The 24,561-nt window shown below is 38.0% G+C and overlaps 1 protein-coding gene across 1 annotated transcript in view; it reads left to right on the forward strand.

Moving 5' to 3' along the window:
• The window catches only part of LOC144471104 (lachesin), a 170,481-nt gene that overhangs the window by 138,725 nt on the left and 7,195 nt on the right, over nucleotides 1–24,561 (forward strand). The window contains exons 5-6 of the mRNA XM_078182843.1: nucleotides 5,715–5,873; nucleotides 22,936–23,085. Of these exons, the coding sequence (XP_078038969.1) occupies nucleotides 5,715–5,873; nucleotides 22,936–23,085 (309 nt within the window). The remainder of the gene's footprint in view (nucleotides 1–5,714; nucleotides 5,874–22,935; nucleotides 23,086–24,561) is intronic.

Raw genomic sequence — 24,561 nt, forward strand, 5'->3', positions numbered from 1 at the left:
AATTTTACAATTTTTATTAGGTGTAGAGATTACGTTGAGGTTATGTAAAGATTATATTATTTGCGGCGACATCCAGGCGATAATTTGCCAAACATTTTTCGCCGAGCCATAGGGACTTCATATTATATTCAACGCTTTTTATCAGACATAATGTCCGTCGCTATAACGAGTAACGAAGTGTACATCTTTCCCTTCTTTGCCAGCAGTTCCCTTTTCTTTTCTAACTGCGACTTAATATCGAGGGGCGTGCTTGGTAAGGGTAATTATTATGTTCCCGACGACCTGAACATTAGCAATTTCTTGCCCAGTCCCTATCTCCCAGGCTCTAAATTGCTTCTAATTATACTGACTAAACATTAAAGACCTTCTCGTTACAATGTCTCCCGCCTAGAACGTGCTTACCTTCGTGAAATACCTTCGTGAGAATCGTTTACCAATTACGTCTATTTTATAATTCTTTCACTCGTCATTCCACCAGATCTTACGGCGTTTTCCCATTGTTCGCGAGAAACGTAATATTAGAACAATTTTTTGAAAACTAAAGGCTCCTATGAAATTGTACAATTTTTCTACGACGAAATAATTCAACGCGTTGGCCACCATTCCTCACTTTTATTTCACAAATAAATAAATCAATGTTACTATTTTATTGACTTTTTAAAAATTGCTAATTATGTATGACAATATTTGTATTTTAGAATCTTTTTAAAAAGTGTACAGATATATAATTATTCACTGAATACAGCTCTGGGAGTGACAAATATGATAACGATTATATTGTTTTATTTTTTATAATTAGTTAAGTCTATCGTGCTTAATTTAGTTATCAGAAAATAAAAGTTTAAAATAATAAGAATGTATAAATATAAGATAATAATAAGAATGTAATAATAATTAAAATAATAAATGGTAAAATAATATCCGAATATCTGAACTATCACATTATGTCGGCAAATGTTCATATCACAAACTCTGTTAATTCCGCAAACTCGATTTTTGTGTAACATCGCCAACCATTAGCCCTCGGCATTTGTATCGCCAACTAAAATAGTTAACTGAAAAGTTGCGCATTAACGTTGCCGGCGTGAAACGCAGCAGCAATTCCCGGCGCCGCGCATTCCCCGAATTCACTTGTCACGGCCGGTCTTTTACACGTTCACTTGTGTCCCGCGTCGAAAGTTCTCCATTTTGTAAATCCTCGGGCTCTCACGCATCCCTCTCAAACTCAAACCGGCGCACACTTGTACGCACTCGGTTCCCCGCACTAAACGGATAGAAATCTGAACGGTAGAACACTTACGAACAGAACAACCCTCGTCGCTCGTGAAAAAAAAAGAGGTAGTTCCGCTCTCGCGTGGCTCTATCTGTATGTGTGTGTGTGTGTGTGTGTGTGTGCGCGCGCGAGCACGACGAATCTACAAAGCAAATTGGAGAACGTATACCGACTGCGCATAACACTACACACCGTCATACGGCGAGATCAAACGATTGGTTTAGACGTGTCTGAATTAAATAAATCAATTTAACCGCGAAACCGCTAACGAACTCGGCTGGTTATAAATAAAAATGCTCACGGCGTCAATGGACTTTATACAAAATACAAATTGTCATTGCAACGTAATGGACTAACATTAAAAGTTGTTTCCTTTGTATGTTTATTAGGATGAAAATGAAGTAATAATTCTTTCGAACTCGTTCAATTTTTTTACTATTATTTCGCATTTATTTTTGTAGCAAATGCAATGAAATTGCAGTCTAACCATTGTATTTGTTTTCTGAAATAGTATCGATGATACGAAATAATGTAAAATATTTTGTTAATATTTTCTTTCCCTTGTTAAATATTATTTTATAAAATTACATTCACAAGGGTTGCAGGTATGATTATTACGAGACGTTTTTCTGCTCCTTTTGGTTTCGTCAGCGTTTAATAAAATACAGTAAAAAGTATTAACTATAACGCAAGAAACAAATTTTGTTTTAACTTAGAAGATATGAATAACATAAAATTATACGATCAATAACTATAACAATATATCAACGATACACCAAAGACAATGCAACAAGCTTTGCATCGCAGCACTTTCTAAAATATTCTAGAAAATTCATATGCGCACGTTCACTGTACAACAACATACTTCAGCTAACAATAATCAATATGTTAACCAAATAAATGCAGATCTAATGCCAAGAATGCCGAATCTCTTGGAACGTCAGCGTCGTTATGGCAAGAAACTCGCCTGCATTCGTCGTGGCTATGGTAGTCGACGGGTTGAACTTGAGTTGGAAAAAATCAACTGGGATCGGATCGGAATCCCGACAGTATCATGCTATATACACCAATTCTCGGAATCTCAATAGTATCACGCTACATACGACTGCTGAGATCCCCGAAAGTTTCGTGGTACATACCAATGCCGGAGATCTCGAGATTTCAGGATGTGATGAGTCCGTGTTCATTGTCGAGCAAACTCTCAGGCTCCGTCAAAACGCGTCGCGTCAAGTCATTATCATTCCGTATCAAAGGCAACGCGCCAATATATTCATTTATTGCCATTGTTGTGTTTCGTGTATTCTATTTTGTTCTACTTGTTTTCTCAATTTTAGTTTAGTCTACTCGTTTCGTGAATTTTATTTTATTCCACTTATTTTGTGAATTCTACTTTATTCCACTTGTTTCGTGAATTCGACTTTATTCTACTTGTTTTGTCAATTCTACTTTATTCTACTTGTTTTGTCAATTCCACTTTATTCCACTTGTTTCGTGAATTTTACTTTATTCTATTTATTTCGTGAATTTTACTTTATTCTACTTGTTTTGTCAATTCTACTTTATTCCACTTGTTTTGTGAATTTTATTTTATTTCACTTGTTTCGTGAATTTTATTTTATTTCACTTGTTTCGTGAATTTTACTTTATTCTATTTATTGCGTCAGTTCTACTGTGTCTACTTGTTTTGTTAATTCTACTTTCTTCCACTTGTTTCTTCAATTCTACTTTCTTCTGTTTATTTTGTCAATTCTACTTTCTTCTACTTATTTCGTCAATTTGACTTTTTTCTCTTAATCATCAACCTTTTCTGTTTATTCCACGCTGTGCCTGTTTCACTTGTTATATTTATTATATCAATTTATTTTTACCAATTTCTGTCCACCATAAACTTATTTCATGCAACTAACTTATTTTTCCTTAACTTTAAAATCGTCACGGGCGTCAGCGATTACAAAGCTTCCCATAGTCGCGCATCTCTCGAAGATATCCGAATTTCCGCGATCGGAGCCGAATGCATAATTCAGCCGGCAGTTAAACGAAATTCCGGCAAAATAATCCCGCCGGCAAAGTAAATTAACGCGAGCCGAAATAAGTGACGATTCCTTTTTCCAGATTTTTGTTTTAGAATTAACCCACTTTCGTAATTACCGGCACACATACGACGCATAATTCCCGCCGGTTACGCGAGAGTTGCGAGAAGAGTTAGGGGGGTGGGTCGCATTCACGAGAAGCAAATGTCTCAGATTGCAGAAAATGTAATCGCGTAGGATTTCCCGTGCCATAAAGGAGAACGGAGATTTAAAATTTAATCATTTTATTCTAACGTGAATCCAGCAGCTTCGTGAACGAAATTTCATTTACGGACTGTTTACGTCTCACGGAATCCGAGACGCGTGCGTAGAGGAAGAATCAAATGACAACGCGTAGTCAAAGTAAAACAGGTGAATAAATAGATTGAAAAATATATAACAATAAAATGAAAAATAAGTGACAGTAAAAAGAAAATGGATGACAATAAAATGAAAGTGAATAACAATGAAATGGAAATAAATAACAATAAAATTAAAAATAATTAACAATAAAATTAAAAATAAATGACAATAAAATGAAAAATAAACTGCTTCGTAATTGGAAAATTCTTCTCTAACATTTATAATCTTCTAATAAGTACAATCGCCATTCTTTCCATTTGACCAATAACTAAAGAAAAATTGAAGTAATTGAAAATTATTTGAACTTTGAAATTCACGTTTTTTTCCATTAAAATGAATTTGCTTCGATTTATTAAACTCGATAATAAGTAAATTTTCAATCGCATAATTTCTGTCGAATTTTGAAAACGGATTTCGTACGAGATGCGTCCCGCAATTTCAATTTCCACCGAATCTCTTCGACAAGTCGCGTACGGAAAGAGATTCGGGCTGAAACATTTGACGGGAAGCTGTTCTCTTCCATTCTCGGTTCAAGTTCAAACCGCAGACCGCAGATGCCGGTCACCGCAGGTCCGACCGTTAAATGTCTTTTGTTTCAACGGAGACGCGAGAGAGCATCACAACGACCCACTCTCTTCTTATTGTTACCTGCGGAACACGGCGACACTGCCGGACGAGCGGCGATCGAAATTCCACAAAATCGAGCTAATTCGTTTAATGCTTTCACTGCGATTCGGAGGTACAGTTCCCGTGCTTGCGAAGAAGAACACTGGCAAATCACGTGTTCCCACGTTCGATGCGTCGTTGCACCGATAGTTCGTGTTACAGAGCAGATGAACCGATTATCTTGCGACTCGTTATGACGATTTTAAAAATCGAGGAAATTTTTACGAGAATATTTTTTAATTCGGCTGAAAATTCACAGAGATACTTCTGGTTCCGCAAATGCAGTTTTCAAGTGCCCGCATCGCACAAACCGCTACGTTCACATAATTTTCAGAAATTTTTTAACGAAATTTTCCGGAGTGCTGTTATGATTCCACGTATTAAATTGCAACAACGCCGGCTCGGTGAAATGCATTTTCGACAAATTGCCGTTCTTACGTGTGCGCAAACGCTGAAGTGGACGGAGTCGTCGACAAAATTTTTCAAAATGTCTGCACTTGGTGCACCGGGTTGATCTTTGTAAATTTTACAAGCGTGAGTATTTTTAATCTGTCTAAGATCTGGAATTTCTTTTTGTTATTCTTATGAAAGCGTGGTGATTATAGTTAAGGAGGGGCTTTGTTATACGAAGGATTATTTTTGTAATATCCTGACACTTATAATGATCAATTAGATAAACATTTCGTTCAAGTTTTCTAGTACGCGATAATTTGTATAAATGATATAATATAATGAAATGTGTGGTTTCCAGAATATTATAAAAATAAATTTCTGGATAAGAGAAAAACTCAAATATTCAACTTTCAGTTCGAATAAATTACCATGATTCCCTATTACATTTTCAAGCAAAATGAATCAATTAAATATAATTAAAATTATTATATGTTAGTTCATTTCTTCAAACAATAAAAATTAACGAACTTACTAAAATCTATTATGCAGTAATAATTCATAAAACAAGCACCAAGACTTCACCTATTTTACCACGAAAAAGTAAAACATGCACCTGTAGATATCACAATGAAAGAAAATGAAATAAGCCCAAGTAACAGTTATACCGCGCAATTATAACAATAACAGTCTTCTTACGACTGCTACTGCATTCTCGCGGTATCTTTCGGCGGAGGCAAGTACGTCAGCGCGGATTTGAGAGCTGCCGTGTCTTTTAGTGACGCGTTGACCTAATAAGGGGTGTCTGCGAGCTCCGCGGACTCAAGGAAGCTAAAATAATAGCGGGCTCGGCGGTTGCCAAAAGCCGGCGGAATTTGTTAGCGGCGTTGCGCGCGGCCGCGACACGCTCGGATCCACCTGATTGTCATCCGTTTTTCATTTCTATCCGACAGTGCCGCCGGATATCGTTTATGGGAGCGATACCAGCGCCGACTTGGCAGTTTCGGAGGGCGACAACGCGACTCTAATCTGCCAGGCGACGGGACGACCGACACCGAGACTGTCCTGGAAGAGAGAAGACGGAACGCCCATTCTTATAAGGGCCCCTTCAGGTATATAATGACACTATAAAACTCGCGGATATCGTCGCGGACAAACCTCTTTCGCTCGCGCTACCCTTCGCGGACAAGCCTCTTTCGCTCGCCGCCGTCCTCCGCGAAAAAGGCAGAGAGACGTCGTCGGTGGTTTAATTCCGTTTTGCTACCCCGTTACTCTCTTTGTTCCCGTTGCAACCTCTTGCCAACCTTGTGCTACCCCAGTTCCCCTCGCAGTCGAACGAGTAGCGGTTCCACGCGGAAAAAACTCGTTATGAACAAACCCATACGTCTTCCACCTGCAATTCTCCTGAGGTGTTCAGGGCGCTGCGCAGGTGAGTAAATGGTTTTTGGAAAATAATGACGGCGAGGTGTGCTGTAACGTGGTCTCTAATTGATACAAGTGGTGTTCTAGAACAATAACGCTGGAGCGCGCTTCGAAAATGCACGCGGAATATACGGGGTGTTCAGTTTATATTAAACGCGCGTAATATCTCTGCGACGAAAATGTGTAGGCGAATTGCATGATTTCGTGGGACGAATATAAAGGTGGGACATTTTTGTTAAGATCACGCTAAGTCGAATTTCCAAGGTCATCGTCGATTTTTTTTAAATAGAAATATGACTTTTTGGTGAACTTGAATAGTATTAAAAAATCGACAATGACCTCAAAAAATCGACTTAAATTGATTTTGTTAAAAATGTTATCCTGCTTTATATTTGTCCCCATGAAATCGTATAAGTTTTCGCTTGTACATTTTTTTTTAATATTAAGTGTAACAGAGATTTTACGTATATTGGAATAAAATGAACACCCTCTCTAAGTGTACATGATAATTGCTTTAAAAATATTTCGTTCTAAACTCTTTCTTTCTTGACTCTTCATAAAGTCAAACATTGACCAATGAGAAGCACGATCATTGACTCAGCCGCCACACGTCAGCAGTAGTCGCCTCTCATTGGTCTACATTGTTCGTTACTAACTAGTTAATAAGACCTTGGAGAAAATTTTTGTGATGGAAAAAATTGCTTGAAATGATCTCAGATGTCTCATTTCCAGATTGTTAGATATTTTTGGTACAACCCGTATAGACGATATCAGTAATAATGATATTAAATTATATATTATTGTATGTTATATTACATATATTATATATTATTATATGTTATATTACATATATTATACATTAATATATATTACATTAATATATATTACATTAATATATATTACATTACATATATTATATTTTTATATAATATATTATATACGACAGTGATATATCAAGTTTTAGTAAAATATCTAATATTAGTACCAAATCCTCGACCTGCGACCGCGTCGAATTCGACAGGCGGATTCGCAACGACCGAGCGAAACAGCAAACGCGTCCCAAGAAAACGAACGAAGCACGGCCGAGGCGGAAGCTTCGAACTTCGCAATGAGTCCAGGTTTATCATTGTTCGATTCTCTTCCGCGAAATTGCAATAGTTCGGATATCGAGCGTTCGTCGAAAATCGGGAATTTAGTATGCGGATGGTTGCCGTAGTCGCGGAGTATGTACCCACCTGGAATGATCTATGACGGTTTTCCCACGTAGAACGACCGTTCGGTTCTCGCATCCGCCGGTGTTTTCTTCGGCCGCGCGGCTACCGAGCGGGGAGCCGAGGTTTATTACAACACTTTCAACCGGGGTAATCGTTGCCCTGGCTCTTTATGTCAGCGACATCGATAACGGAATGCGGAATGCGCAACATCTGCGGTCCTCCTTTTTGCTCCGTCGTCGCCCCGGCCTCGCCTTTTTTCCCCACCTTGTTACAACCTCGATCGTGAACTCGCAATACTTTATGCTTTTAATATCGAAACCGTACACCGGTCACGCCGCCGCTGTATCCGATATTTTCACCTGGTGCACGGCGCGGGGGTAGTGTGGGAGCCGGCGCCGCGAGCGCGCGCGCGCGACGCGACGGTTCCGCGTGCTTCGGGGCCAGCTTTTATTCTACAAATTTCACAGTTCGACTTGCATGTTTTGTGGACTTGTCGTCGGGACATTTTCAATATCGGCGGGCCGCCCTCGATCCTCCGTTTTTATATTTCCTGGCTTTTGTGCGAATGTGTTTAACGGCGGCGCCGACGTTCGCTCGACCGGTAGCGTATTTAGCATCGGCGTGTCGTGTCGCGGGGAACGCGAGTACGCGCGACCCGTTAACGCGAGATTTTTACGCTTTTGATTGGCAACGGTTTTTGATTAAAGCCGGTAACCGGTTTACTGCGCGATAGTTTGAACGTGGCCGCTGTAAATGTTGCACGCGGATGTCGGCCGCTGATAGCGCGCAGTGCCGTTTTAGTGGTAAACGCGGAGCCCGTGTCCGAGGGAACTTGGTAAAACCGTATTTTAATAATCCTTTGGCTAATTGGCTTGGACAGGATGACCGATCTGTTTCTAAATAATACTTCAAACAACAGTGCATTGGTGTCGAATGCGGAATAGAAAGAATTGTAAAATTCTTCTGAGCAAAAAGAACTATAATATTTCATTAAAGAAAAATATTAAATCTCTTATTAAAGAAAAATTCTATTTCGTGTTAGGATAAATGTATAATTGTTATAAAATATATTTTAATGCCATCGTATCTAAAGAAACGTGGTTGATTCTATATCAGCATTGCGGTTCTTGCAAAACCTCCCATTATTATTAGAGCTCCGATAATAACGTGGGAACGCGACTGAACGTACATAATATTTAATTAAACCAACACGATACATCGTCCGCGATCTAATAAATTCAACATTGCAATGAATGCTTCAAATGTAAGCGTGCGGGAATTTCGATTTTCATCTCGTGCTGTAATACTATAGCATTCGTTTGTACGGATTGTACAATTGGATAATTGGTTCTCTTAACAATTATTACGAACAAGTGATTTTTATTGCATTTTCTTGATAAATTCAAGTTTATCGGGAAACTGTAAAAGATAAAACTATTTATTTATTTTCTTTACCATATTTCCATATTTATTAGCAATATTAAGATTGTTTATAATCTAATACGTGATCGAATAACCATCGGAGTGTGTAATTTGCAGCGATTTGTGGACAATAATGACATTGGAGAAAAGATTCTATCGCATAGTCGGCCACTCGCCTTCAACTAGTACGTATAGTTTACGGTCGTGTAAACACATACACAGAGTTTGTACATTCATGCGATCCGCCGTTAATTACCGCCTGATAGTACGTATGTAGTTTGAAGTTTAACTACCAAGCTGTTCGGTGGCGTAAGTACCAAAGAATATTCGCTATTCACCGCCATATGACCCCACATTAATTCGGTATTAATAGGGTAATTAGGCGGTCCTAATATCCTAGTTGAAGTTCTCTTCGCGCAACGAGGAGGATTTACTACAGTAATAAGACTATACACGGTGGCACATAACGTAAGAACCGGTCTCGAACGACAAAGAAATACAAGAGAAACAATAAAATCGATAATAACAAGAAAATCAATAATAACAAGAATATCAATAATGTTTCAATAAATTTCACGTCCTAATAAAATCAATTTTTTAAAATTACAGTGTATAAATAATATCAAAAAACATAAATATCCGATAACAAATCGTGACAACAATTAAACTATTTCACCTTCTTTAACGCAAATTTATTCGTCCGTTTGTTGCAAAAATTACTGTCAAGCCGAAAAATAAATCGCACAATTTAAATTATTTGTTCAAAGAAATTTGTTGTATTAAACTTAAAGGATTTAATTATTTCTCAATCTCTTTTACCATAAATATTCAACATTTGCGCTAGAATTATATTTTACTTATATTATATCAAATACGAAAGATTCGAAAATTTATTATATATATATAAATTTTTAAACAAATAAATTTCAGTTGCTATAAGTTTAATAATACATTATTTAACCTTTTTATTATACAATTTCTCATGTTCTTCATCGCTTCCGAATTTGTCAGAAGGAAATAATAAGTTTCATACTTGCGCATAAAATGTTGATGAAAAAATGCTCGACGAAATTAATGCTTTTGTGTACTCGATCAGCTAAAACAAATTGTCAATATTTTTTGTTATTTTCCGAGGTTGTTCACGGTCGAGTAAGTTGACAAATAAAATGGTTCGGTACCGTAACGATCAGCCAAAATATTCGTTCGATATCGCGTAATTTATCAATCAGACGTTTTTCTGTTTTCGAAACGAATCGCCGGTGAGAATCGTGCGTTCCGGTTCTTTTTTATTCTCTCTCTCTCTCTCGAAAAAAAAAGTAAAAAAATATATTCGCAGTCAAGCGGGATTCAGCGGGGCGAGGAAAAATGATTGCGCGCAAACACGTAGCGTAATATAATCAGCATATAAATTTCAGAAATATTCAGGCTGTTTGGTACGTAAATCGATGTTTCCTTATGCGACTACATAACGTATCCTATAGAACGGCGTATGTATGTATATTCAAAGTACAGCATGTCAATTCGGAACGTGTCTGAAATCCATTGGGGAAACGTGTAGAAGCCTGCATTCAAATGAACGGTCAACACTTTGAAGATTTGCAATGGTAAATATTTCATACGATTCGTGACAATTGTGGCGCGGACGATTTTCTCCGGTCGCAGAAACGAATAAGAAACGGAATAACTATTATCTGTGACGTAGTCGTTCTTTTTACGACGCGCGTAACGTTTTGCAATTTCTATTGTTCGTCTTCGTTAGTTAAAAATAAGCTGTTCGCGAGTTCCCTCTTCCAAAAATCCTGCGACATCGTTGCAATATTTTGCTTTACGATTTCTTTTCTATATTTTTTTAAAAGTCGTTTCAAATGCTAACAAACATGAATAAAATATCGACGACTCATAAATCGACCTGTGCAATGAACAATAGCATCTAGTCATGCAATTAAAAATTCTGAATAAATAATCGAGGTTGAAATATTTTTTTAGAAACGTGAGAATTGTTTAAAAAGTGAAGTAAAAATGAAATTAAACAGTCGCATATAGAAATAAAAACGGAAGGTCATAGATAGTAACTAAAAATAATAATTAATGAATAATACAAAAAATGAATAGTCAATGATAAAAATAATAGATAAGACAAGAATTTACAAGCTATAATTAATGCATCACCTAGTTTCTAGTTAAAAAATATAATTCTCGGTTTTCGACGTCGCGTAAACACGGCGAAAATTCAAGTAAACTTTGATAATGAATTTTGAATGAAAATCTTCCTCGCCGTGGCCGATTCAAACGAACGTTACCGGCCACTTTATATCCTCTTCTGCGAGAGCCGGCCAACGTGCGTTCCGTTTCTTGATGTAATCGCGGAGTAAGGGCAATTAAAAAGGAGGGCGGATTTCCAGCGTGACGGCTGGCTCAAAGTTTTCGGTAAAATAAAACGGTGACGTCTTGTTTCTATCCGTACGTGTCGCGTCACGTGCTCCTTAAACGTCCGCTGGAAATCTGCGTCCCGTTTCCTTTTCTTGCCTGGCAGCAATTTAAATAATTGGATAGTATTCTCGGCGCACGAAACAGAAGGATGGACGCAGCGGGATTCATGAGCTTGTAGTGTAATTAGTGTTGTAAAATCCACTTACCTCATTAGGGCATCTGGAGGAAATAAAAGGAAATTATTTTCCCAGACGCTGTGCAACGAATGAAAGGGGCGTTAGCATGAAAATTACGTCAGCCGGGGCGGAACCACTTGGATAAAGTTTTTATCCACGACATGTGAAACTTTCGGTTTACACAGTCACGTCACGTATCTTTCTACATATATTTGCCAGATTTTTCATCGCGTCTATTAACCTTATTTCGTTAATTAACCGGGGTAAAGAACTTTCCCTGTAGTCACTTGGCCGGCCAAGTTTCTATGACGGAGATACGCGGGTAATTTTCGGCGGCATCGCATTCGCGTTTATTTGAAGATCTAATGGATAAGACTCGAGTTCACTTTTCGAGTAATTATTATTTAGCTAGAAATATTGATGCTTTTTTATCGTTGGACGGTCAATCTTTTAGGCGAATAGTTAACATTCTTGAATATCAAATTTTCAAAGCACGGAAAGATTGATTCTCTAAAATTCAAATATAATTATTTAAACAGTACAAAAATCTGACGGAAGTCTTTTTTTAATTATTTATAGATGTAATTATTTTTTACAGTATTTTACTAGGACGAAATGGACTATTATAAAGTAAATATTCTTTTCACTAGTGTCGACATAACCTTGACAATACCTTTAAAAAATGGAAGTTCTTCAACTTTTTCTAATTTTATTGTCTTACATTTTACATTAACTTAAGCTCTACAGGTTGTAATTTATTCGAGACATTAATATAGCATTTTTGCTTTGAAGAACATTTTTAGTACGAGCTTCGGTAGCAGTCTCCTTTTGATTTATTAATTACGTCTCGTCACGCGCGCGATCGTGTCCCGTCGTTCGTTTGCTATACCAAAACTAATCACTTGCTTTATCACCGAATAACATGATAAATTCACTTTGATTCACGGTGATAAATCGATTGATCGATAAATTAACTGCTAGTGTCGCTGCCATCAAAAGCGATTTTATTGTGACCGTGCAGTTAACGCATTGATTGACAAGCTAAACTTAGTAAACAACAATTAATTAAACACTTTGTCCGGCATTAAGTAACCTGATTTAAAAGTTAACTGCGCGTCGAACGTCGTCAATGAACACACTATTAGTGCGATCGTAAATAATTGTAGTGTAATTATCGTGGAGATATCTGTTTCGTAGTTTCATGTTTCATTCCATGGGGAGACAAGATAAAACTGTAAAATAAATACTGTCGTCACAGATAGGTGAGAAAGTATGATAAGAAAAAATTGTTAAAATAACGTAAAACTGATGTGATAGTTCAAATTAAATGCGTAGTTAGTAATAGTACCACAATACTACAATTTATATTTATCGAAAACTTTTTCGTTTGGTCGAATAATATAACGCATATATTTCAATAAAAATTGTAGGATTTTGCAATTTATCCTTATTTGCCGAAGGTACAATTTTCAAGATGGAAATTAAAAATTATATGTACCACAGAAATTCTGTCGTCTATACTGAAATTAAATATTAACAAAACCATTATCTATTTAACAAAATGAACAGAACCAAATTTATCGAATAAGAAACAACGAATAAAAGTTCCACCAAACGATTAATAAATAACTGAAACAGTAAATAACCGACCATGTTAACAGTAAATAATAAACTATCTACTCGTTACTCTCATTTGCAGATAATATTACTTAAACAATCCTGGGCACTGTTAAAAACCGTGCACGGCCGATAAATAAATCAGACATTCCAGGTACGAATAACCAAAGTAGGGGAGCCCTTGCACCGGAAACGAAGGGACAGACGAAAGAACCGGGCTCTCGTTAATCAGCCAACAAGTGAGAGAAGAAAGAAACGGGGTAATCACCGGCCGTCGCGGCGCGGCGTCGTCTGTTCTATTAGGCCTGAGAGGCTAATCCCGTCTCGTCCTGCATCGATGATGAGCAGCCAGCCCGGCGTAGCAGGAGGGACACACCAGCGGGGAGGGCGGGGGGGAAAGTGTGAAGTCAAGAGCCGGGAAATTTTCGGACGTGGGCACACAGATTGGGCGTAAGAACATGGCGGAGTGAGTATAACGAGGCAGGTCGTTGAAACAAGTTTCACCTTTTGAACTCGAAGACAGGAACAGCGGGCGCGCGTGTAAAGAAACAGAGGATGGGAATTCTCTTCATGGTATCTTGTACCGGCGCACACAGCCGCGGGAGGACTTAAGGCCCGTGTTAGTACATACGGAGCCGGGACACGTACAACGAGCCACGGGAAGCGCTTCTGCACCCGCACAGTCCTATCCAGGAGTACATAGAGCACGCATATACGTGCAATATCGTTTGCACATACATCGAGGAGGAGGCAGGTGGTAGTTTCCGCTGCAGAGACCCGAGTTAGCAAAACTTTGACCGACGTAGTTCCCGCCGCCAACCCCGTTGCCACCCACACACCCTTTCTATCTCCCTTCTCCTCTCGCTAGCTTTTAGTCTCCCCACTCTCTCTCTCTCTCTCTCTACCCCACTCTAGCGCTGACTCTACCCCGCCGGATGCGGCTGGAACGCTCAAGGCACCCTGTATTTGTCTTTTCGACCGTAGATATTTTTCCCCGTCCGCGGTAGCTAACGATTGTCGTCCGGAAGAATGCTATTAAGATCTACGTGAACGCGCGAATAAGCGTATTCATGCTTATGAATTAATGGAGGAACCAAAGTGCAGACTCATTACGAAGATAAATCGTTCTTCTTCAACAATGGGAGTTCGATTAACCGCTATTGGCAACGCGGCTCCGTGTACTTTCGGCGAAACTGTTCGAACAGTTTGCATGCACCCTCGCGAGCAAAAGGCGGCGTCGTCCCTGTTGTCGTTCGGTTCACAACGATAGCTGAACTGTGATAGCGGTGCCGTGATCGGTGGAACAGTATTTTAACCCTTTACACTCGAGCAACCATCACAAGACGCTGTTAAGATTATTCTGTCGCGTTTTAATTCAATATTATTTTCAAATTTCTGCATATTGTACAATCGTTGAAAACGTAATTGTTGCATTAGTCGTAAAATTCAATTTGTCATGCATATATTATACCGAGTTGTATAAAATTATATAAATTATTTTTGGTATTCGCGTTGTATGCGGATATAATATCACTGTCAGAATTTAACCAACGTTGAATCGATTTCTGAGAATTTAATAGTCGCATGCAGAGCGTATCTGCGAGAGATGTCCCCGACCAATTTCTATAATTAGAGGACCGACAAATTTGTTCGCATCGCCGAATTGTTTTCTGTTTTTTTTTTCAGATCAAATAGAACGGACTCAAATAAAACATATTGTTTTTGTGCCTCGATTGATTTTTCAGAGAGAAGTCACCGTTCGAAAAATTCCTTTGTTCGCTCAAATATTGCTCCGTGTAATAGAATCATGTACGGAATTTCGCTATATCAATTAAATCGTCGGGAATATCGCCGAAACGAAAAAGGCATAACAATTTCCACTATTAGTGTATAATGCAATGACCTCGGCAATAGAAATCTGGTTATTTCTTTATCGCAGAGCTGGCTTTGACTGTCTGAATATTAAATATATAAAAAATATAGTATCATAAAATATAATATCATAAAATATATAATAATATTATAAAATATAATACCATAAAATAAAAAAATATGAGAATATATAAAAAAACGATTCCAAAAATTCTGGTCCGATCTGTGAACAGCGAAAAAATGTTCTGCCTTTTATTTTAACAAATTTTTGATACAATTGTTTTATATTATAAAAAAATAAATCTGAAAATGCAAGCGACGATTTGTAGAAATTGCACGATACTTTTCATAATTCTCTGGTCAGTTTAACCGAAGATTTGATGTATTCTGTTGGCACAGAAAACGCATTAGACTATTTAATTAATTAATAAAGAAAAAATTATAAAGAGACTTTAATAGATTAGTATACAACTTACTGTTCGATTTTATTGTATCTACCTGCGACGTTGTTGAATTTCGAAATATCCTTGCTTTTTCATACATTAATCGTCACAATTTTCGGCATTATCAATAACAGGTAATTAAACGAAAACCGTGTTATCTTAGCCGCTGAATTTGGTACATTTGAAATTACTCGTTCGGCATTGTTCTGCTATTGAAACGTATCGTATAAAGCGTAAAATTATTAGCGCAAGGATAATCAAGTTTATATAAACATATGTCGTATAATACACAATGTGATTATATGTATATCACCGCAGTCTTCGTGGAGTATATAATGAAAATGTCAGATAATAGAAGGTCAAACAATAACACGTAACGATTGTGCCGGCTGCTTTCGGTATTAATTAATAAAATTGTTACGCACGTAGGAACGCGTATTAGAAACAACACGATGGCATCGTATAATACACAACGTGACATTTTTAAAGATCTAAAATTATCGAATATAAAGATCAACAAGTTTCTTATTTTCATTTCGTACAGGGTAAATTTGTTTTGATTGCAAATGGAAAGTTTAACATTCTAGTTACTAGTACTAATTATCTAAGATACTATTCTTTACGTTCCTACTTCGCATAAATACATCAATAAATATTTAAATAAATATATATTTAAAAAATTAAAATTCACACTAGCTGATTCGTTTTAAACATTTACAGTTTTCATATTTTGCATACTCCATACAGTTTGAATAAATCTTTTTGAATGCATATGCAAAAGTCTATCATGATTGTCTATTATTTTTATAATATTTTCGAAGTGAGCTGGAATATATTAAAAAAGGAGAAAACAATTCTGGAACTATAAGGTAGCATTGTGGTTGTCATTATGAACGTCAATTGATTGAACTGATAAAAAATTAGGGAATTATGTTCGATTGATACTGTTGTGATCTATTAACATTTTTTACATGTTATTACATATTATTACTTATTATATAATATCAAAATAGCTCCGAAAGGACTCGGTTTCATTAATGATCCCAAACCACAAAAATGTGCAAGGCAAAGATTCCACAGAAAACTACGTATTATTCCCATCCCCTACTCAATATACTTGTTGCACATCTCTCATACTATCACAAGTTACGTATCCACGCGCGTTCTTATTCATATGTCACATTTCCACAGCTCATTCAGATCATAAACCACCGTAGATTCGAACGATGTGTCTTACCATTCCACGGAGCAAATTAACTGAATTTTAGAGGAAGTTTGTGGTCGTTCAAACTCCGATCAAATACGCAAAACGGTAAGATCACGTGCTTCAAAGCGAGTTTATATGAAAATGGAGTCGATTACTGTGACCAATTGCTGACTCTTTGGTTTACTTAATATTATAATAGATAATATATTACTTAGTAATAAGAGTGGTTTTATTTTGAGATCCTGTTCCACCGGGATCACAGTGTTTTCTTGGAGGTTGATATTAACATTAATATTACATTAATATAATATTGTTATTAAATCATACTCATATTACATAATTAATATTATACTATATAATATAGTTAATATTATTCTATACAATATATACTTAATACAGTTAATAACATGCACGAAATCCATTTACTCTTTCTTCATCATTTAATAACAAAAATTCAGCGCTTCTTATTCGAGAAATACAAAGTTAATTGCGCCAGCTAACGAAGAAATATCACGGCAATTAGCCGGCCACAATAATCGGCTCCGTTGCCATTCAGAAATCCCGCTCGGCGAGCGCGTAAATCATCTTCGGTATACCGGGGTCGCCGTGGCGGATCCCGTCGCGGCGTTTATTTTGTATACGAAGGAGACAAGAAACGCGGATGGAATTGCTAAACGAGAGTAACACCTCTGCGTCGAGTGGTTCGCGGGAATAGCAACGGGGACGGCGACGGGCAACGATAGTCAACGGGGATGAAAGATCGCCGACGGAAAGCCGCGAAATGGAAAGAACATATCTCGGGACAAGAAGTTACAGTTCTCTGGTAGGAAACTTTGATCTAAACGAAACCTGGTAGAACTTTTAACCAGGTCGAAACAGCGGGCTAATGCAATTGAACGGTGGAGGAGAAGGAAAGAGGGAGAAAGAGAGAAAGAGAGAGAGAGAGAGAGAGAGAAAGGGAAAGGGAGCGAGAGAGAGGGAGCGAGTATCTTGGTTGCGGGGGCGGTTACCGGAGGCATGTCGCATGTAAAACAAGAGAGGCCGGAAACTCGATACAAAACGTTGTAAGCGGAAGAAAAGATGAGAAGATATATGCTTAATTCACTACTTAGCCGGCTAACGAGTTCCTTAAGTGAGCGAACGCTAACGAGTTTACAAAGCTCGTAAGAAAAGCACTATCGTCGGCTGTGAGAGCGACGCGAGATGCATGGCGCGACCGAGACGCGCGGCGGTTTTCTACGGTTAAAAGAAAAAACCACCGGCCTAGACAATACCCCCGCGAACCGTTTCGCAATTTGCACTCGGGGAATTTTTGTCCCGAAAGCCTCGTAACCTTTGTCTCGGGAGATAGAATTTTTATCTGTTCCCTTTGTTGTTTTTTACGGTCCCGGCCACCGGGCGTCCGCCTATCCAGCCATCGGAATTGTTAGCATCTCGCCGGCCATAGGCGCGAATTCTTAATGAAATCTCATCGGTTCGCGGTTGGCCGAACCGCCTTTCCGCCCGTATCAATGACGCGAAACGATTTCGCTCGCTGGTTTTTACGGTTCCGCAACACGAAACGTGTACAGTTTGTGTTCTTTAAGGCTCTCGGTAACAGTTGTCGAAGACGATTGTTGAAGTCGGGACTTTTAATACGTATTTGTTGGAGCTCGCGATATTTAGCAATCTTGCTGTTTGTTGGTCGAGAATATAAAATGAAATTTTAAAAAATATAAATTCTTGATCGAAACGAGATAGACTAACCGAGGCTGGATTTTATTATTATGATTGAACTTTATTATTGTAATTGGTGTTTTTGACGTGACGTATTCTGAAATATCTGAATAACGTACGCGTAAAATGCGAAAATATAATATACGAGAAATATGTGGGAAATGCTGGATATGCAAGAAATGCATAGAAATGCAACATATGCAAAAAAAGTATGTAGATGTGCAGCATACGCAAGAAATATGTAGATATGCAGAATATCGATAATATGAAATAACGATGGCAACTTTATTTGTTACTTGAATGATAACCAAATTTCAAAAATATATATGTGATAATTGTAAATGACGTATGAAATACACTTTCGCGTGTGCATTTCAAAAAAATATATGCAAAATATATGGAGTATGTGAAATTTAATAAATAAAAACTTTTGGTTTCCTAACAAAATTTCTACTCTGATCCCATTTCTACATTATCTTTTTGTAGTCAGCCGTTTCTGTTGTAATAATGATTGTCGTATTTTTACCACGAAAATGAATTTTAACATAAAACAAAAAAATTTATATAGTAGGAAAAAGTACGATGTTCTAAGTGACGTCAATCGTTTAACAGAAACCTTCGATGTTTGAGCATGTGTAGCAATTGTCTGATTGTGCTTGTTAATTATTTCTGTCTCCTTATAAATTTATAATGTCGACAGCGCTTTACCAAAGTTTATAAGATATTTAACAACTAGCCGATTGAATGGAAATATTTGTACACTAGTACAGTGTTAGTAATGAGCTTTGCTATCGAAGCAGTTTAAGGTTATGTCAAGATTATGTTACATATTATAACATATACTACATACTATACATACTATATTTACTATAGTACTATGACGTTTCAATATTACTGACACACTTAAATGAGTTATCAGCAAACTGTAACATAATCAATCTTATAATTCTAGTTACTTATTTTTATTGCCAAACAACTATTAATATCTTCCATTAGTAAATTAGCTAGAAAACGTGTTCAAATTGAAAATTCCATTAAACGAGACACGATAATGATTAATTAACCGTGTGTATATTCCAGTATTATCAGTGGACGCATTACCACTTAATTATGTAGCCATTTCCAACACGTCAAAAACTTTGAGGGTAATTACTTATACGTGCTATGTGAAATAAATTCTCCATGTAGCCGAGAATAGCCGAAGGCAATGAGAATTTAAATGGTCCTGTTAATTTTCGCTAGAGTCGCGACATTTTCTCCCTTTGAATTTACAAAGCAGCCATTATTCGTACTGTAATCACCTTATCGATTAAAAAATCACGAAGGTTATAAGATAAATTGTGTCATAATTTTCAATATTATTATTGACCCTCTAATCAAAGTCAAGAGCAATTCAAGAACTATCCGATAAATAATTCATAGAAAAGTATAGTTCAAAACAAAGATGAAAATTAAATGAAAATTAAAAGAAAATTGAAAGAAAATTAAAAGAAAATTAAATGAAGATACGACAACGAAAAATGCGATAAAAATGTCTGTAGCCATACTTTTTGCTGCTATTTTTTGCTACAAGACATAATTTATCTTCAAATATAAAATAATCTTGACATAAAGTAACATCAAATAATATTTCAACCTGCGATGGATCCAGCCGTGTCTTGTATTTATTAATACTAATGCGTATCAATTCCCAAGCATCTCGTGCTTGGTATCAAACACTAGCGAGCCAAGTTATTGGCGTGGCAAGACGGATTTGTTCTGATTCCCTCTGCCGCAGATGCGGTATAAACAGCATTATTCGGGCTCAAAAGAAAGTATTCTATATTTTAATAACTATTTCACGCTCTCCTGGATCAAACGAGTACTTGAATTTGAAAAGTATCGACGGCTACAGAGTGGAAGCGTCGTAGCGAGAAAAGTGATGCAACTTCCACGTTCGAAACTGTACAGCATTCATTTGCATGCAGCTTCGCATGAAACACATGCAGTTTACGTTCCATAGAATATGATTGAACACTATAATATTATAGTAAAGTGGAATAACTTTCGTCTTAGTGACCTTATCGTTCCTCGTTCGATGTTCACCATGTTCTTAAATGATAGTTTAAGAAACACTGTGACATGAATAATAGTTAAAGAAAAACCTCGCGAAGAAACACTTCTTCTTCTTTCAATATTTTTATAATTTTACTGGAAAAAATTCACCGACAAAGAACAAATAAAAATAAGAAAAATGAGGGATGAATAAGGGTTCACCCTTTGAGGGTTGAATATTTTCGTATTAATTGTGCCAGGCCAATGTATCTGATTCACAAAATTGCAAACAAATAATAAGAAAAAAAAATTAAATTTAACGGCAGATTATAAAATTTTAATTCAGATGGACAACAGCAAGGACCTACAATTAGACCCCACCACTAGTATTGCAAACTAGATGAGCGTCAAAAGTTTTCTATTGAAACCGTACTTAAGAATAAACCAAGAATTAAAACTCAGATTGACGTTCCACACTTCGATAAATAATTCGTTCCCCCCTCAACGACAAATTTCCAACAGCTCCAATCCCCCGGTCATGAAACGATTAATTCCAGCCTGCCTGAAAACGAATACACCAGGCAACCCGACAAAAAAATCACTCGAACCGCGCTCGTAAAACAAATCAGAGAAACCATTCCACTCCTCCTCGGCAGCTAGCAGGAAGGTGCCCGCGAAACCGATTTATTCAAGCCGATTTCCATAAAGCAGCGTCAAGCGTGCACTCCGTAGAATGAGTTACACCGTATGCTAAAGAGTGCAAGAGAACAGGCTCGCGGAGGCACCGTTTTGACGTATAAACGCACCGATAGCGTCAAACAAATCCGGGCATCGATAACCCGGGCTCGGGAGTCCTCCATTTATCCCTCGCAGCGTCCGCAAACCCACTGTGTGAACCTTCCCTGTCGAAGACAGTACATATGTACCTGCACACTGGAGATAGAGAAAGGGGGACGACCGTGTTCGGCGTGAAGGTACGAGCAGTTGTTTAGGTATATTCGCACTACAATGTTTATCATATACAGGTTAACTTTTCATAAAGATATGAGAGAGTGTATAGTCAGTAACGATGATTTTAGACGCGCCTATATACATAAATTGCTTCTAACTATGGAATCAGCTAAAAAATTTCAATTTTTATAGACAAAAGTTAATATGATAATGAATGAAATATAACGTGTTTCGAAACTCAGATTAAGGAACATCTTTTCAGGAAAGATGAGGGTAGTGGAGACATTTACTGTTGACTGAATGATTGCTGTTGTTGTTTTTTTCGGTGCTTAAATATGGTATACTTAGTTTATTATCATTATATTAATTACAATTTATTGAAACTGATATATTCTGGTGATTTTATAATTACGAGACGAAGAGTACGTGTACTATCATCTTTTCGCGCGTAAACAGGTACTACAGAGAAACAGCGATCGCGAGAGTGCGGCAACGTTGCATTTGGGACTAGGTGGGTGCTGATCAGAGCTCGGAGTCTCTAAGAACCTGCTCAAGCTGTTTCCTCTGGTCTAACCACTGTATATACTGTGAAAGAGGGAGAAAAGGAGTAGAGTATATCGTTTCTACCCCTATCCACCTCCGCGATAGACTAGCGGGGTCAAATCCGGTTCCATAAGTTTTATTCTATACTGAATATGGTCTATACTAAAAATAATGTAACCAACAGAGAATACTCGATACGTTGATAGGGACAGGTTCTCAATTTTAACAGCGCACTTTCTCTCGCTCAAGTTCGCGGCAACGGCTGCAACTCAGTCACACCCCACCGATACTCGTACCAACCGCACGCACTGGCTTGGCAACGCTGCCAACCTATGAGTTGCCAGAATTATTGCCTTCAGAAGTTCTGGAGGTTTTTACGGCCTGCGAGCCCTGGGTGTACGGTGATATATGCAACGTTGCCAAGTGTCCATAACCTTTCGCCACTCAAGGTTTCCATCAGTCTCCATCCCCCACGAAAATTCAAGAATATTGCGGCACTTCGCATTGCTTTAATTCAATAACTACGCGAAGCGCGCCGTTTGCCGTTTCAAGACGTTTTTTTATAGATGCTTCGCTGTTTATAGAAAATTTCGAAATTACTTTTCAGAGGCGCAGCTGAAAACCACAATTCGGCGAAGAGCGTCGGTATAAGGGGTAGGTGTTGAAGATTGAAATCGGAGGCGATTGGCTTCGATTTGAGACGCCAAAATTCCTGAATATTTTAACAAGACGTAGATATTTTAATATTTCAAATATAGATAATAATAATAATAATGGGTATATATTATTTTTATGATCTATATTTTAAATATTAAAATATAAGTGAGATATAAAATATAAAGACTCTTAATATTTGAACAAGACGTACAAAGCATACCGGCAGAATTTAAAGAAACTCCCGAATAAATCGCTATCAAGTAGAACCACCTTCGTCTCTCTGCCTTCGGTAAAATCGTGGATACAGAACGCGGGCCGGTATCTGCCGGCCAGTCCCGGTCCGAAGCGAAGAGACCTCGGAGGAGGTCCGCGCGTGACCATGCCGCGATTATACGGCGGGTGGATCTCGGTTAGGCTGGGGTCAATTTTCAGGAAAATATGCAGATGGAAAACGTTTTCTTGGTGCGCAGGTGGCAACATTTTGGAGGAACACGAGACGTACAACGGCTCGAAGCTGCAATTCTATCGTGTCGAGAGGCGACAAATGGGGGCGTATCTCTGCATCGCCAGCAACGACGTGCCGCCCGCCGTTAGCAAGCGAGTGACACTCGCCGTGAATTGTAAGCACGTTTCCCTCCTAATCCCTGATTGTATCCGGCAGAAAGGCTCCGACCGACGACAAAATGCGACGCTCGCTACCTACACAGCCCGTCGCCGCTGACGTAACGACACGCTCCCTTCTCCGCAGTGACGAATCACTCTGGCCATTGGCGCAACCGCGCCTGACTTCCCGGAGCTTTACGATCTCCCTCGTCTCCGGTAAACCGCTAAGGATCCTCTATTACCGTGAATTAAAGCGATTCCGGCCCAAGGAACCCCCGGGCAAACCGGTTGCGGGCGCGCCGTGGGGCGAAGCGACCAGCTCGTGTCAAAATCAAAGAACTTCTCGTACAAACTACATAATATGATCTCCTCTTTTTATGTTGAAAGCTGTAACGTTGCTAAACAAGGGAAACACAGAGAGGGAACGCAGTACGAACATTTTAGAACGTTTACAACATCCATGAGACGCGTTGTTCAACTCGCCGTAAGCTCGCATAAAAGGAGCGACGATGTTGTCCGCAAAATATTGCAGAGGTGCTTGCAAATATATTTTTGTAACCGAGATGTCTAGCATTAATATAAGGATTATTTTCGTATTTGTTGCAAAAAGGGGTGAGCGATCTTTAATAACGATCTATTAATAGAATTAATAATAATAATAGTGATAGATGCGATAAAAGTGATGAAGAAATACGAATAACTTTTTACTAGATTTCCAAATCAATTCCCGTGAATTTTCGCTGCTATTGGAATGCGAAACGACTTCATACACTTACTGTGATGGATTTTAACGTTCCAGTTTTGGTTACGTTAATTAAATTAGACTTAGCTGGTGGAAACTTTCGAAATTGATTTTTAATGTAACTAGAAAATTAACTCCGGATTCCAAGGGGACTATTTTCGGATAAATTAATTTTCATCTATATTCTCATCCTTTTTAACATTAATTCTATCTACTTAGATATATTCAAACTGTTTGCACACACTAATTAAATATTTTGCGGATTCGCGTTATATTCCTGACTGCTGCCACAACTATAATAGTACGTAAGAACAATTAACAGCATTCCTCATGTATTCTAAATAGTTGACAAAGTCGTATGTCTCGATGATAAATTACATAATGTTATAACAAATTCGGATCGAAGGCAAGGTTACGCCTGAAAGCGACCATTTGCCGGCGCTAATTACACGGACGGTTGTAACAGCTGCACAATTCATACTCAAATACAATGCGCGAAACGTAAATGCACGTAATCGATAACTAGCCTTTTCAATGCTCGCGAACTTCAACCGTCTATTTACCGATTTAAATCGAAGAATAGAGCTATCTTGAGATTGCGTTCCCGAGCTCACTATGACCGCCATTATTTCGTAAGCACCCCGGCTAGTCTGGCTTCCATATTGCCGCCAGTCCGCCCGCGGAGCCACGGCATATTTCGTAAACGATGAAAAGCTTCAGTAATGCGGGTTTTCAGTTCTTGCGCCCTTCT

Source organism: Augochlora pura, chromosome 6 (assembly GCF_028453695.1).
Source record: "Augochlora pura isolate Apur16 chromosome 6, APUR_v2.2.1, whole genome shotgun sequence".
In the NCBI taxonomy this organism is placed as follows: domain Eukaryota; kingdom Metazoa; phylum Arthropoda; class Insecta; order Hymenoptera; family Halictidae; genus Augochlora; species Augochlora pura.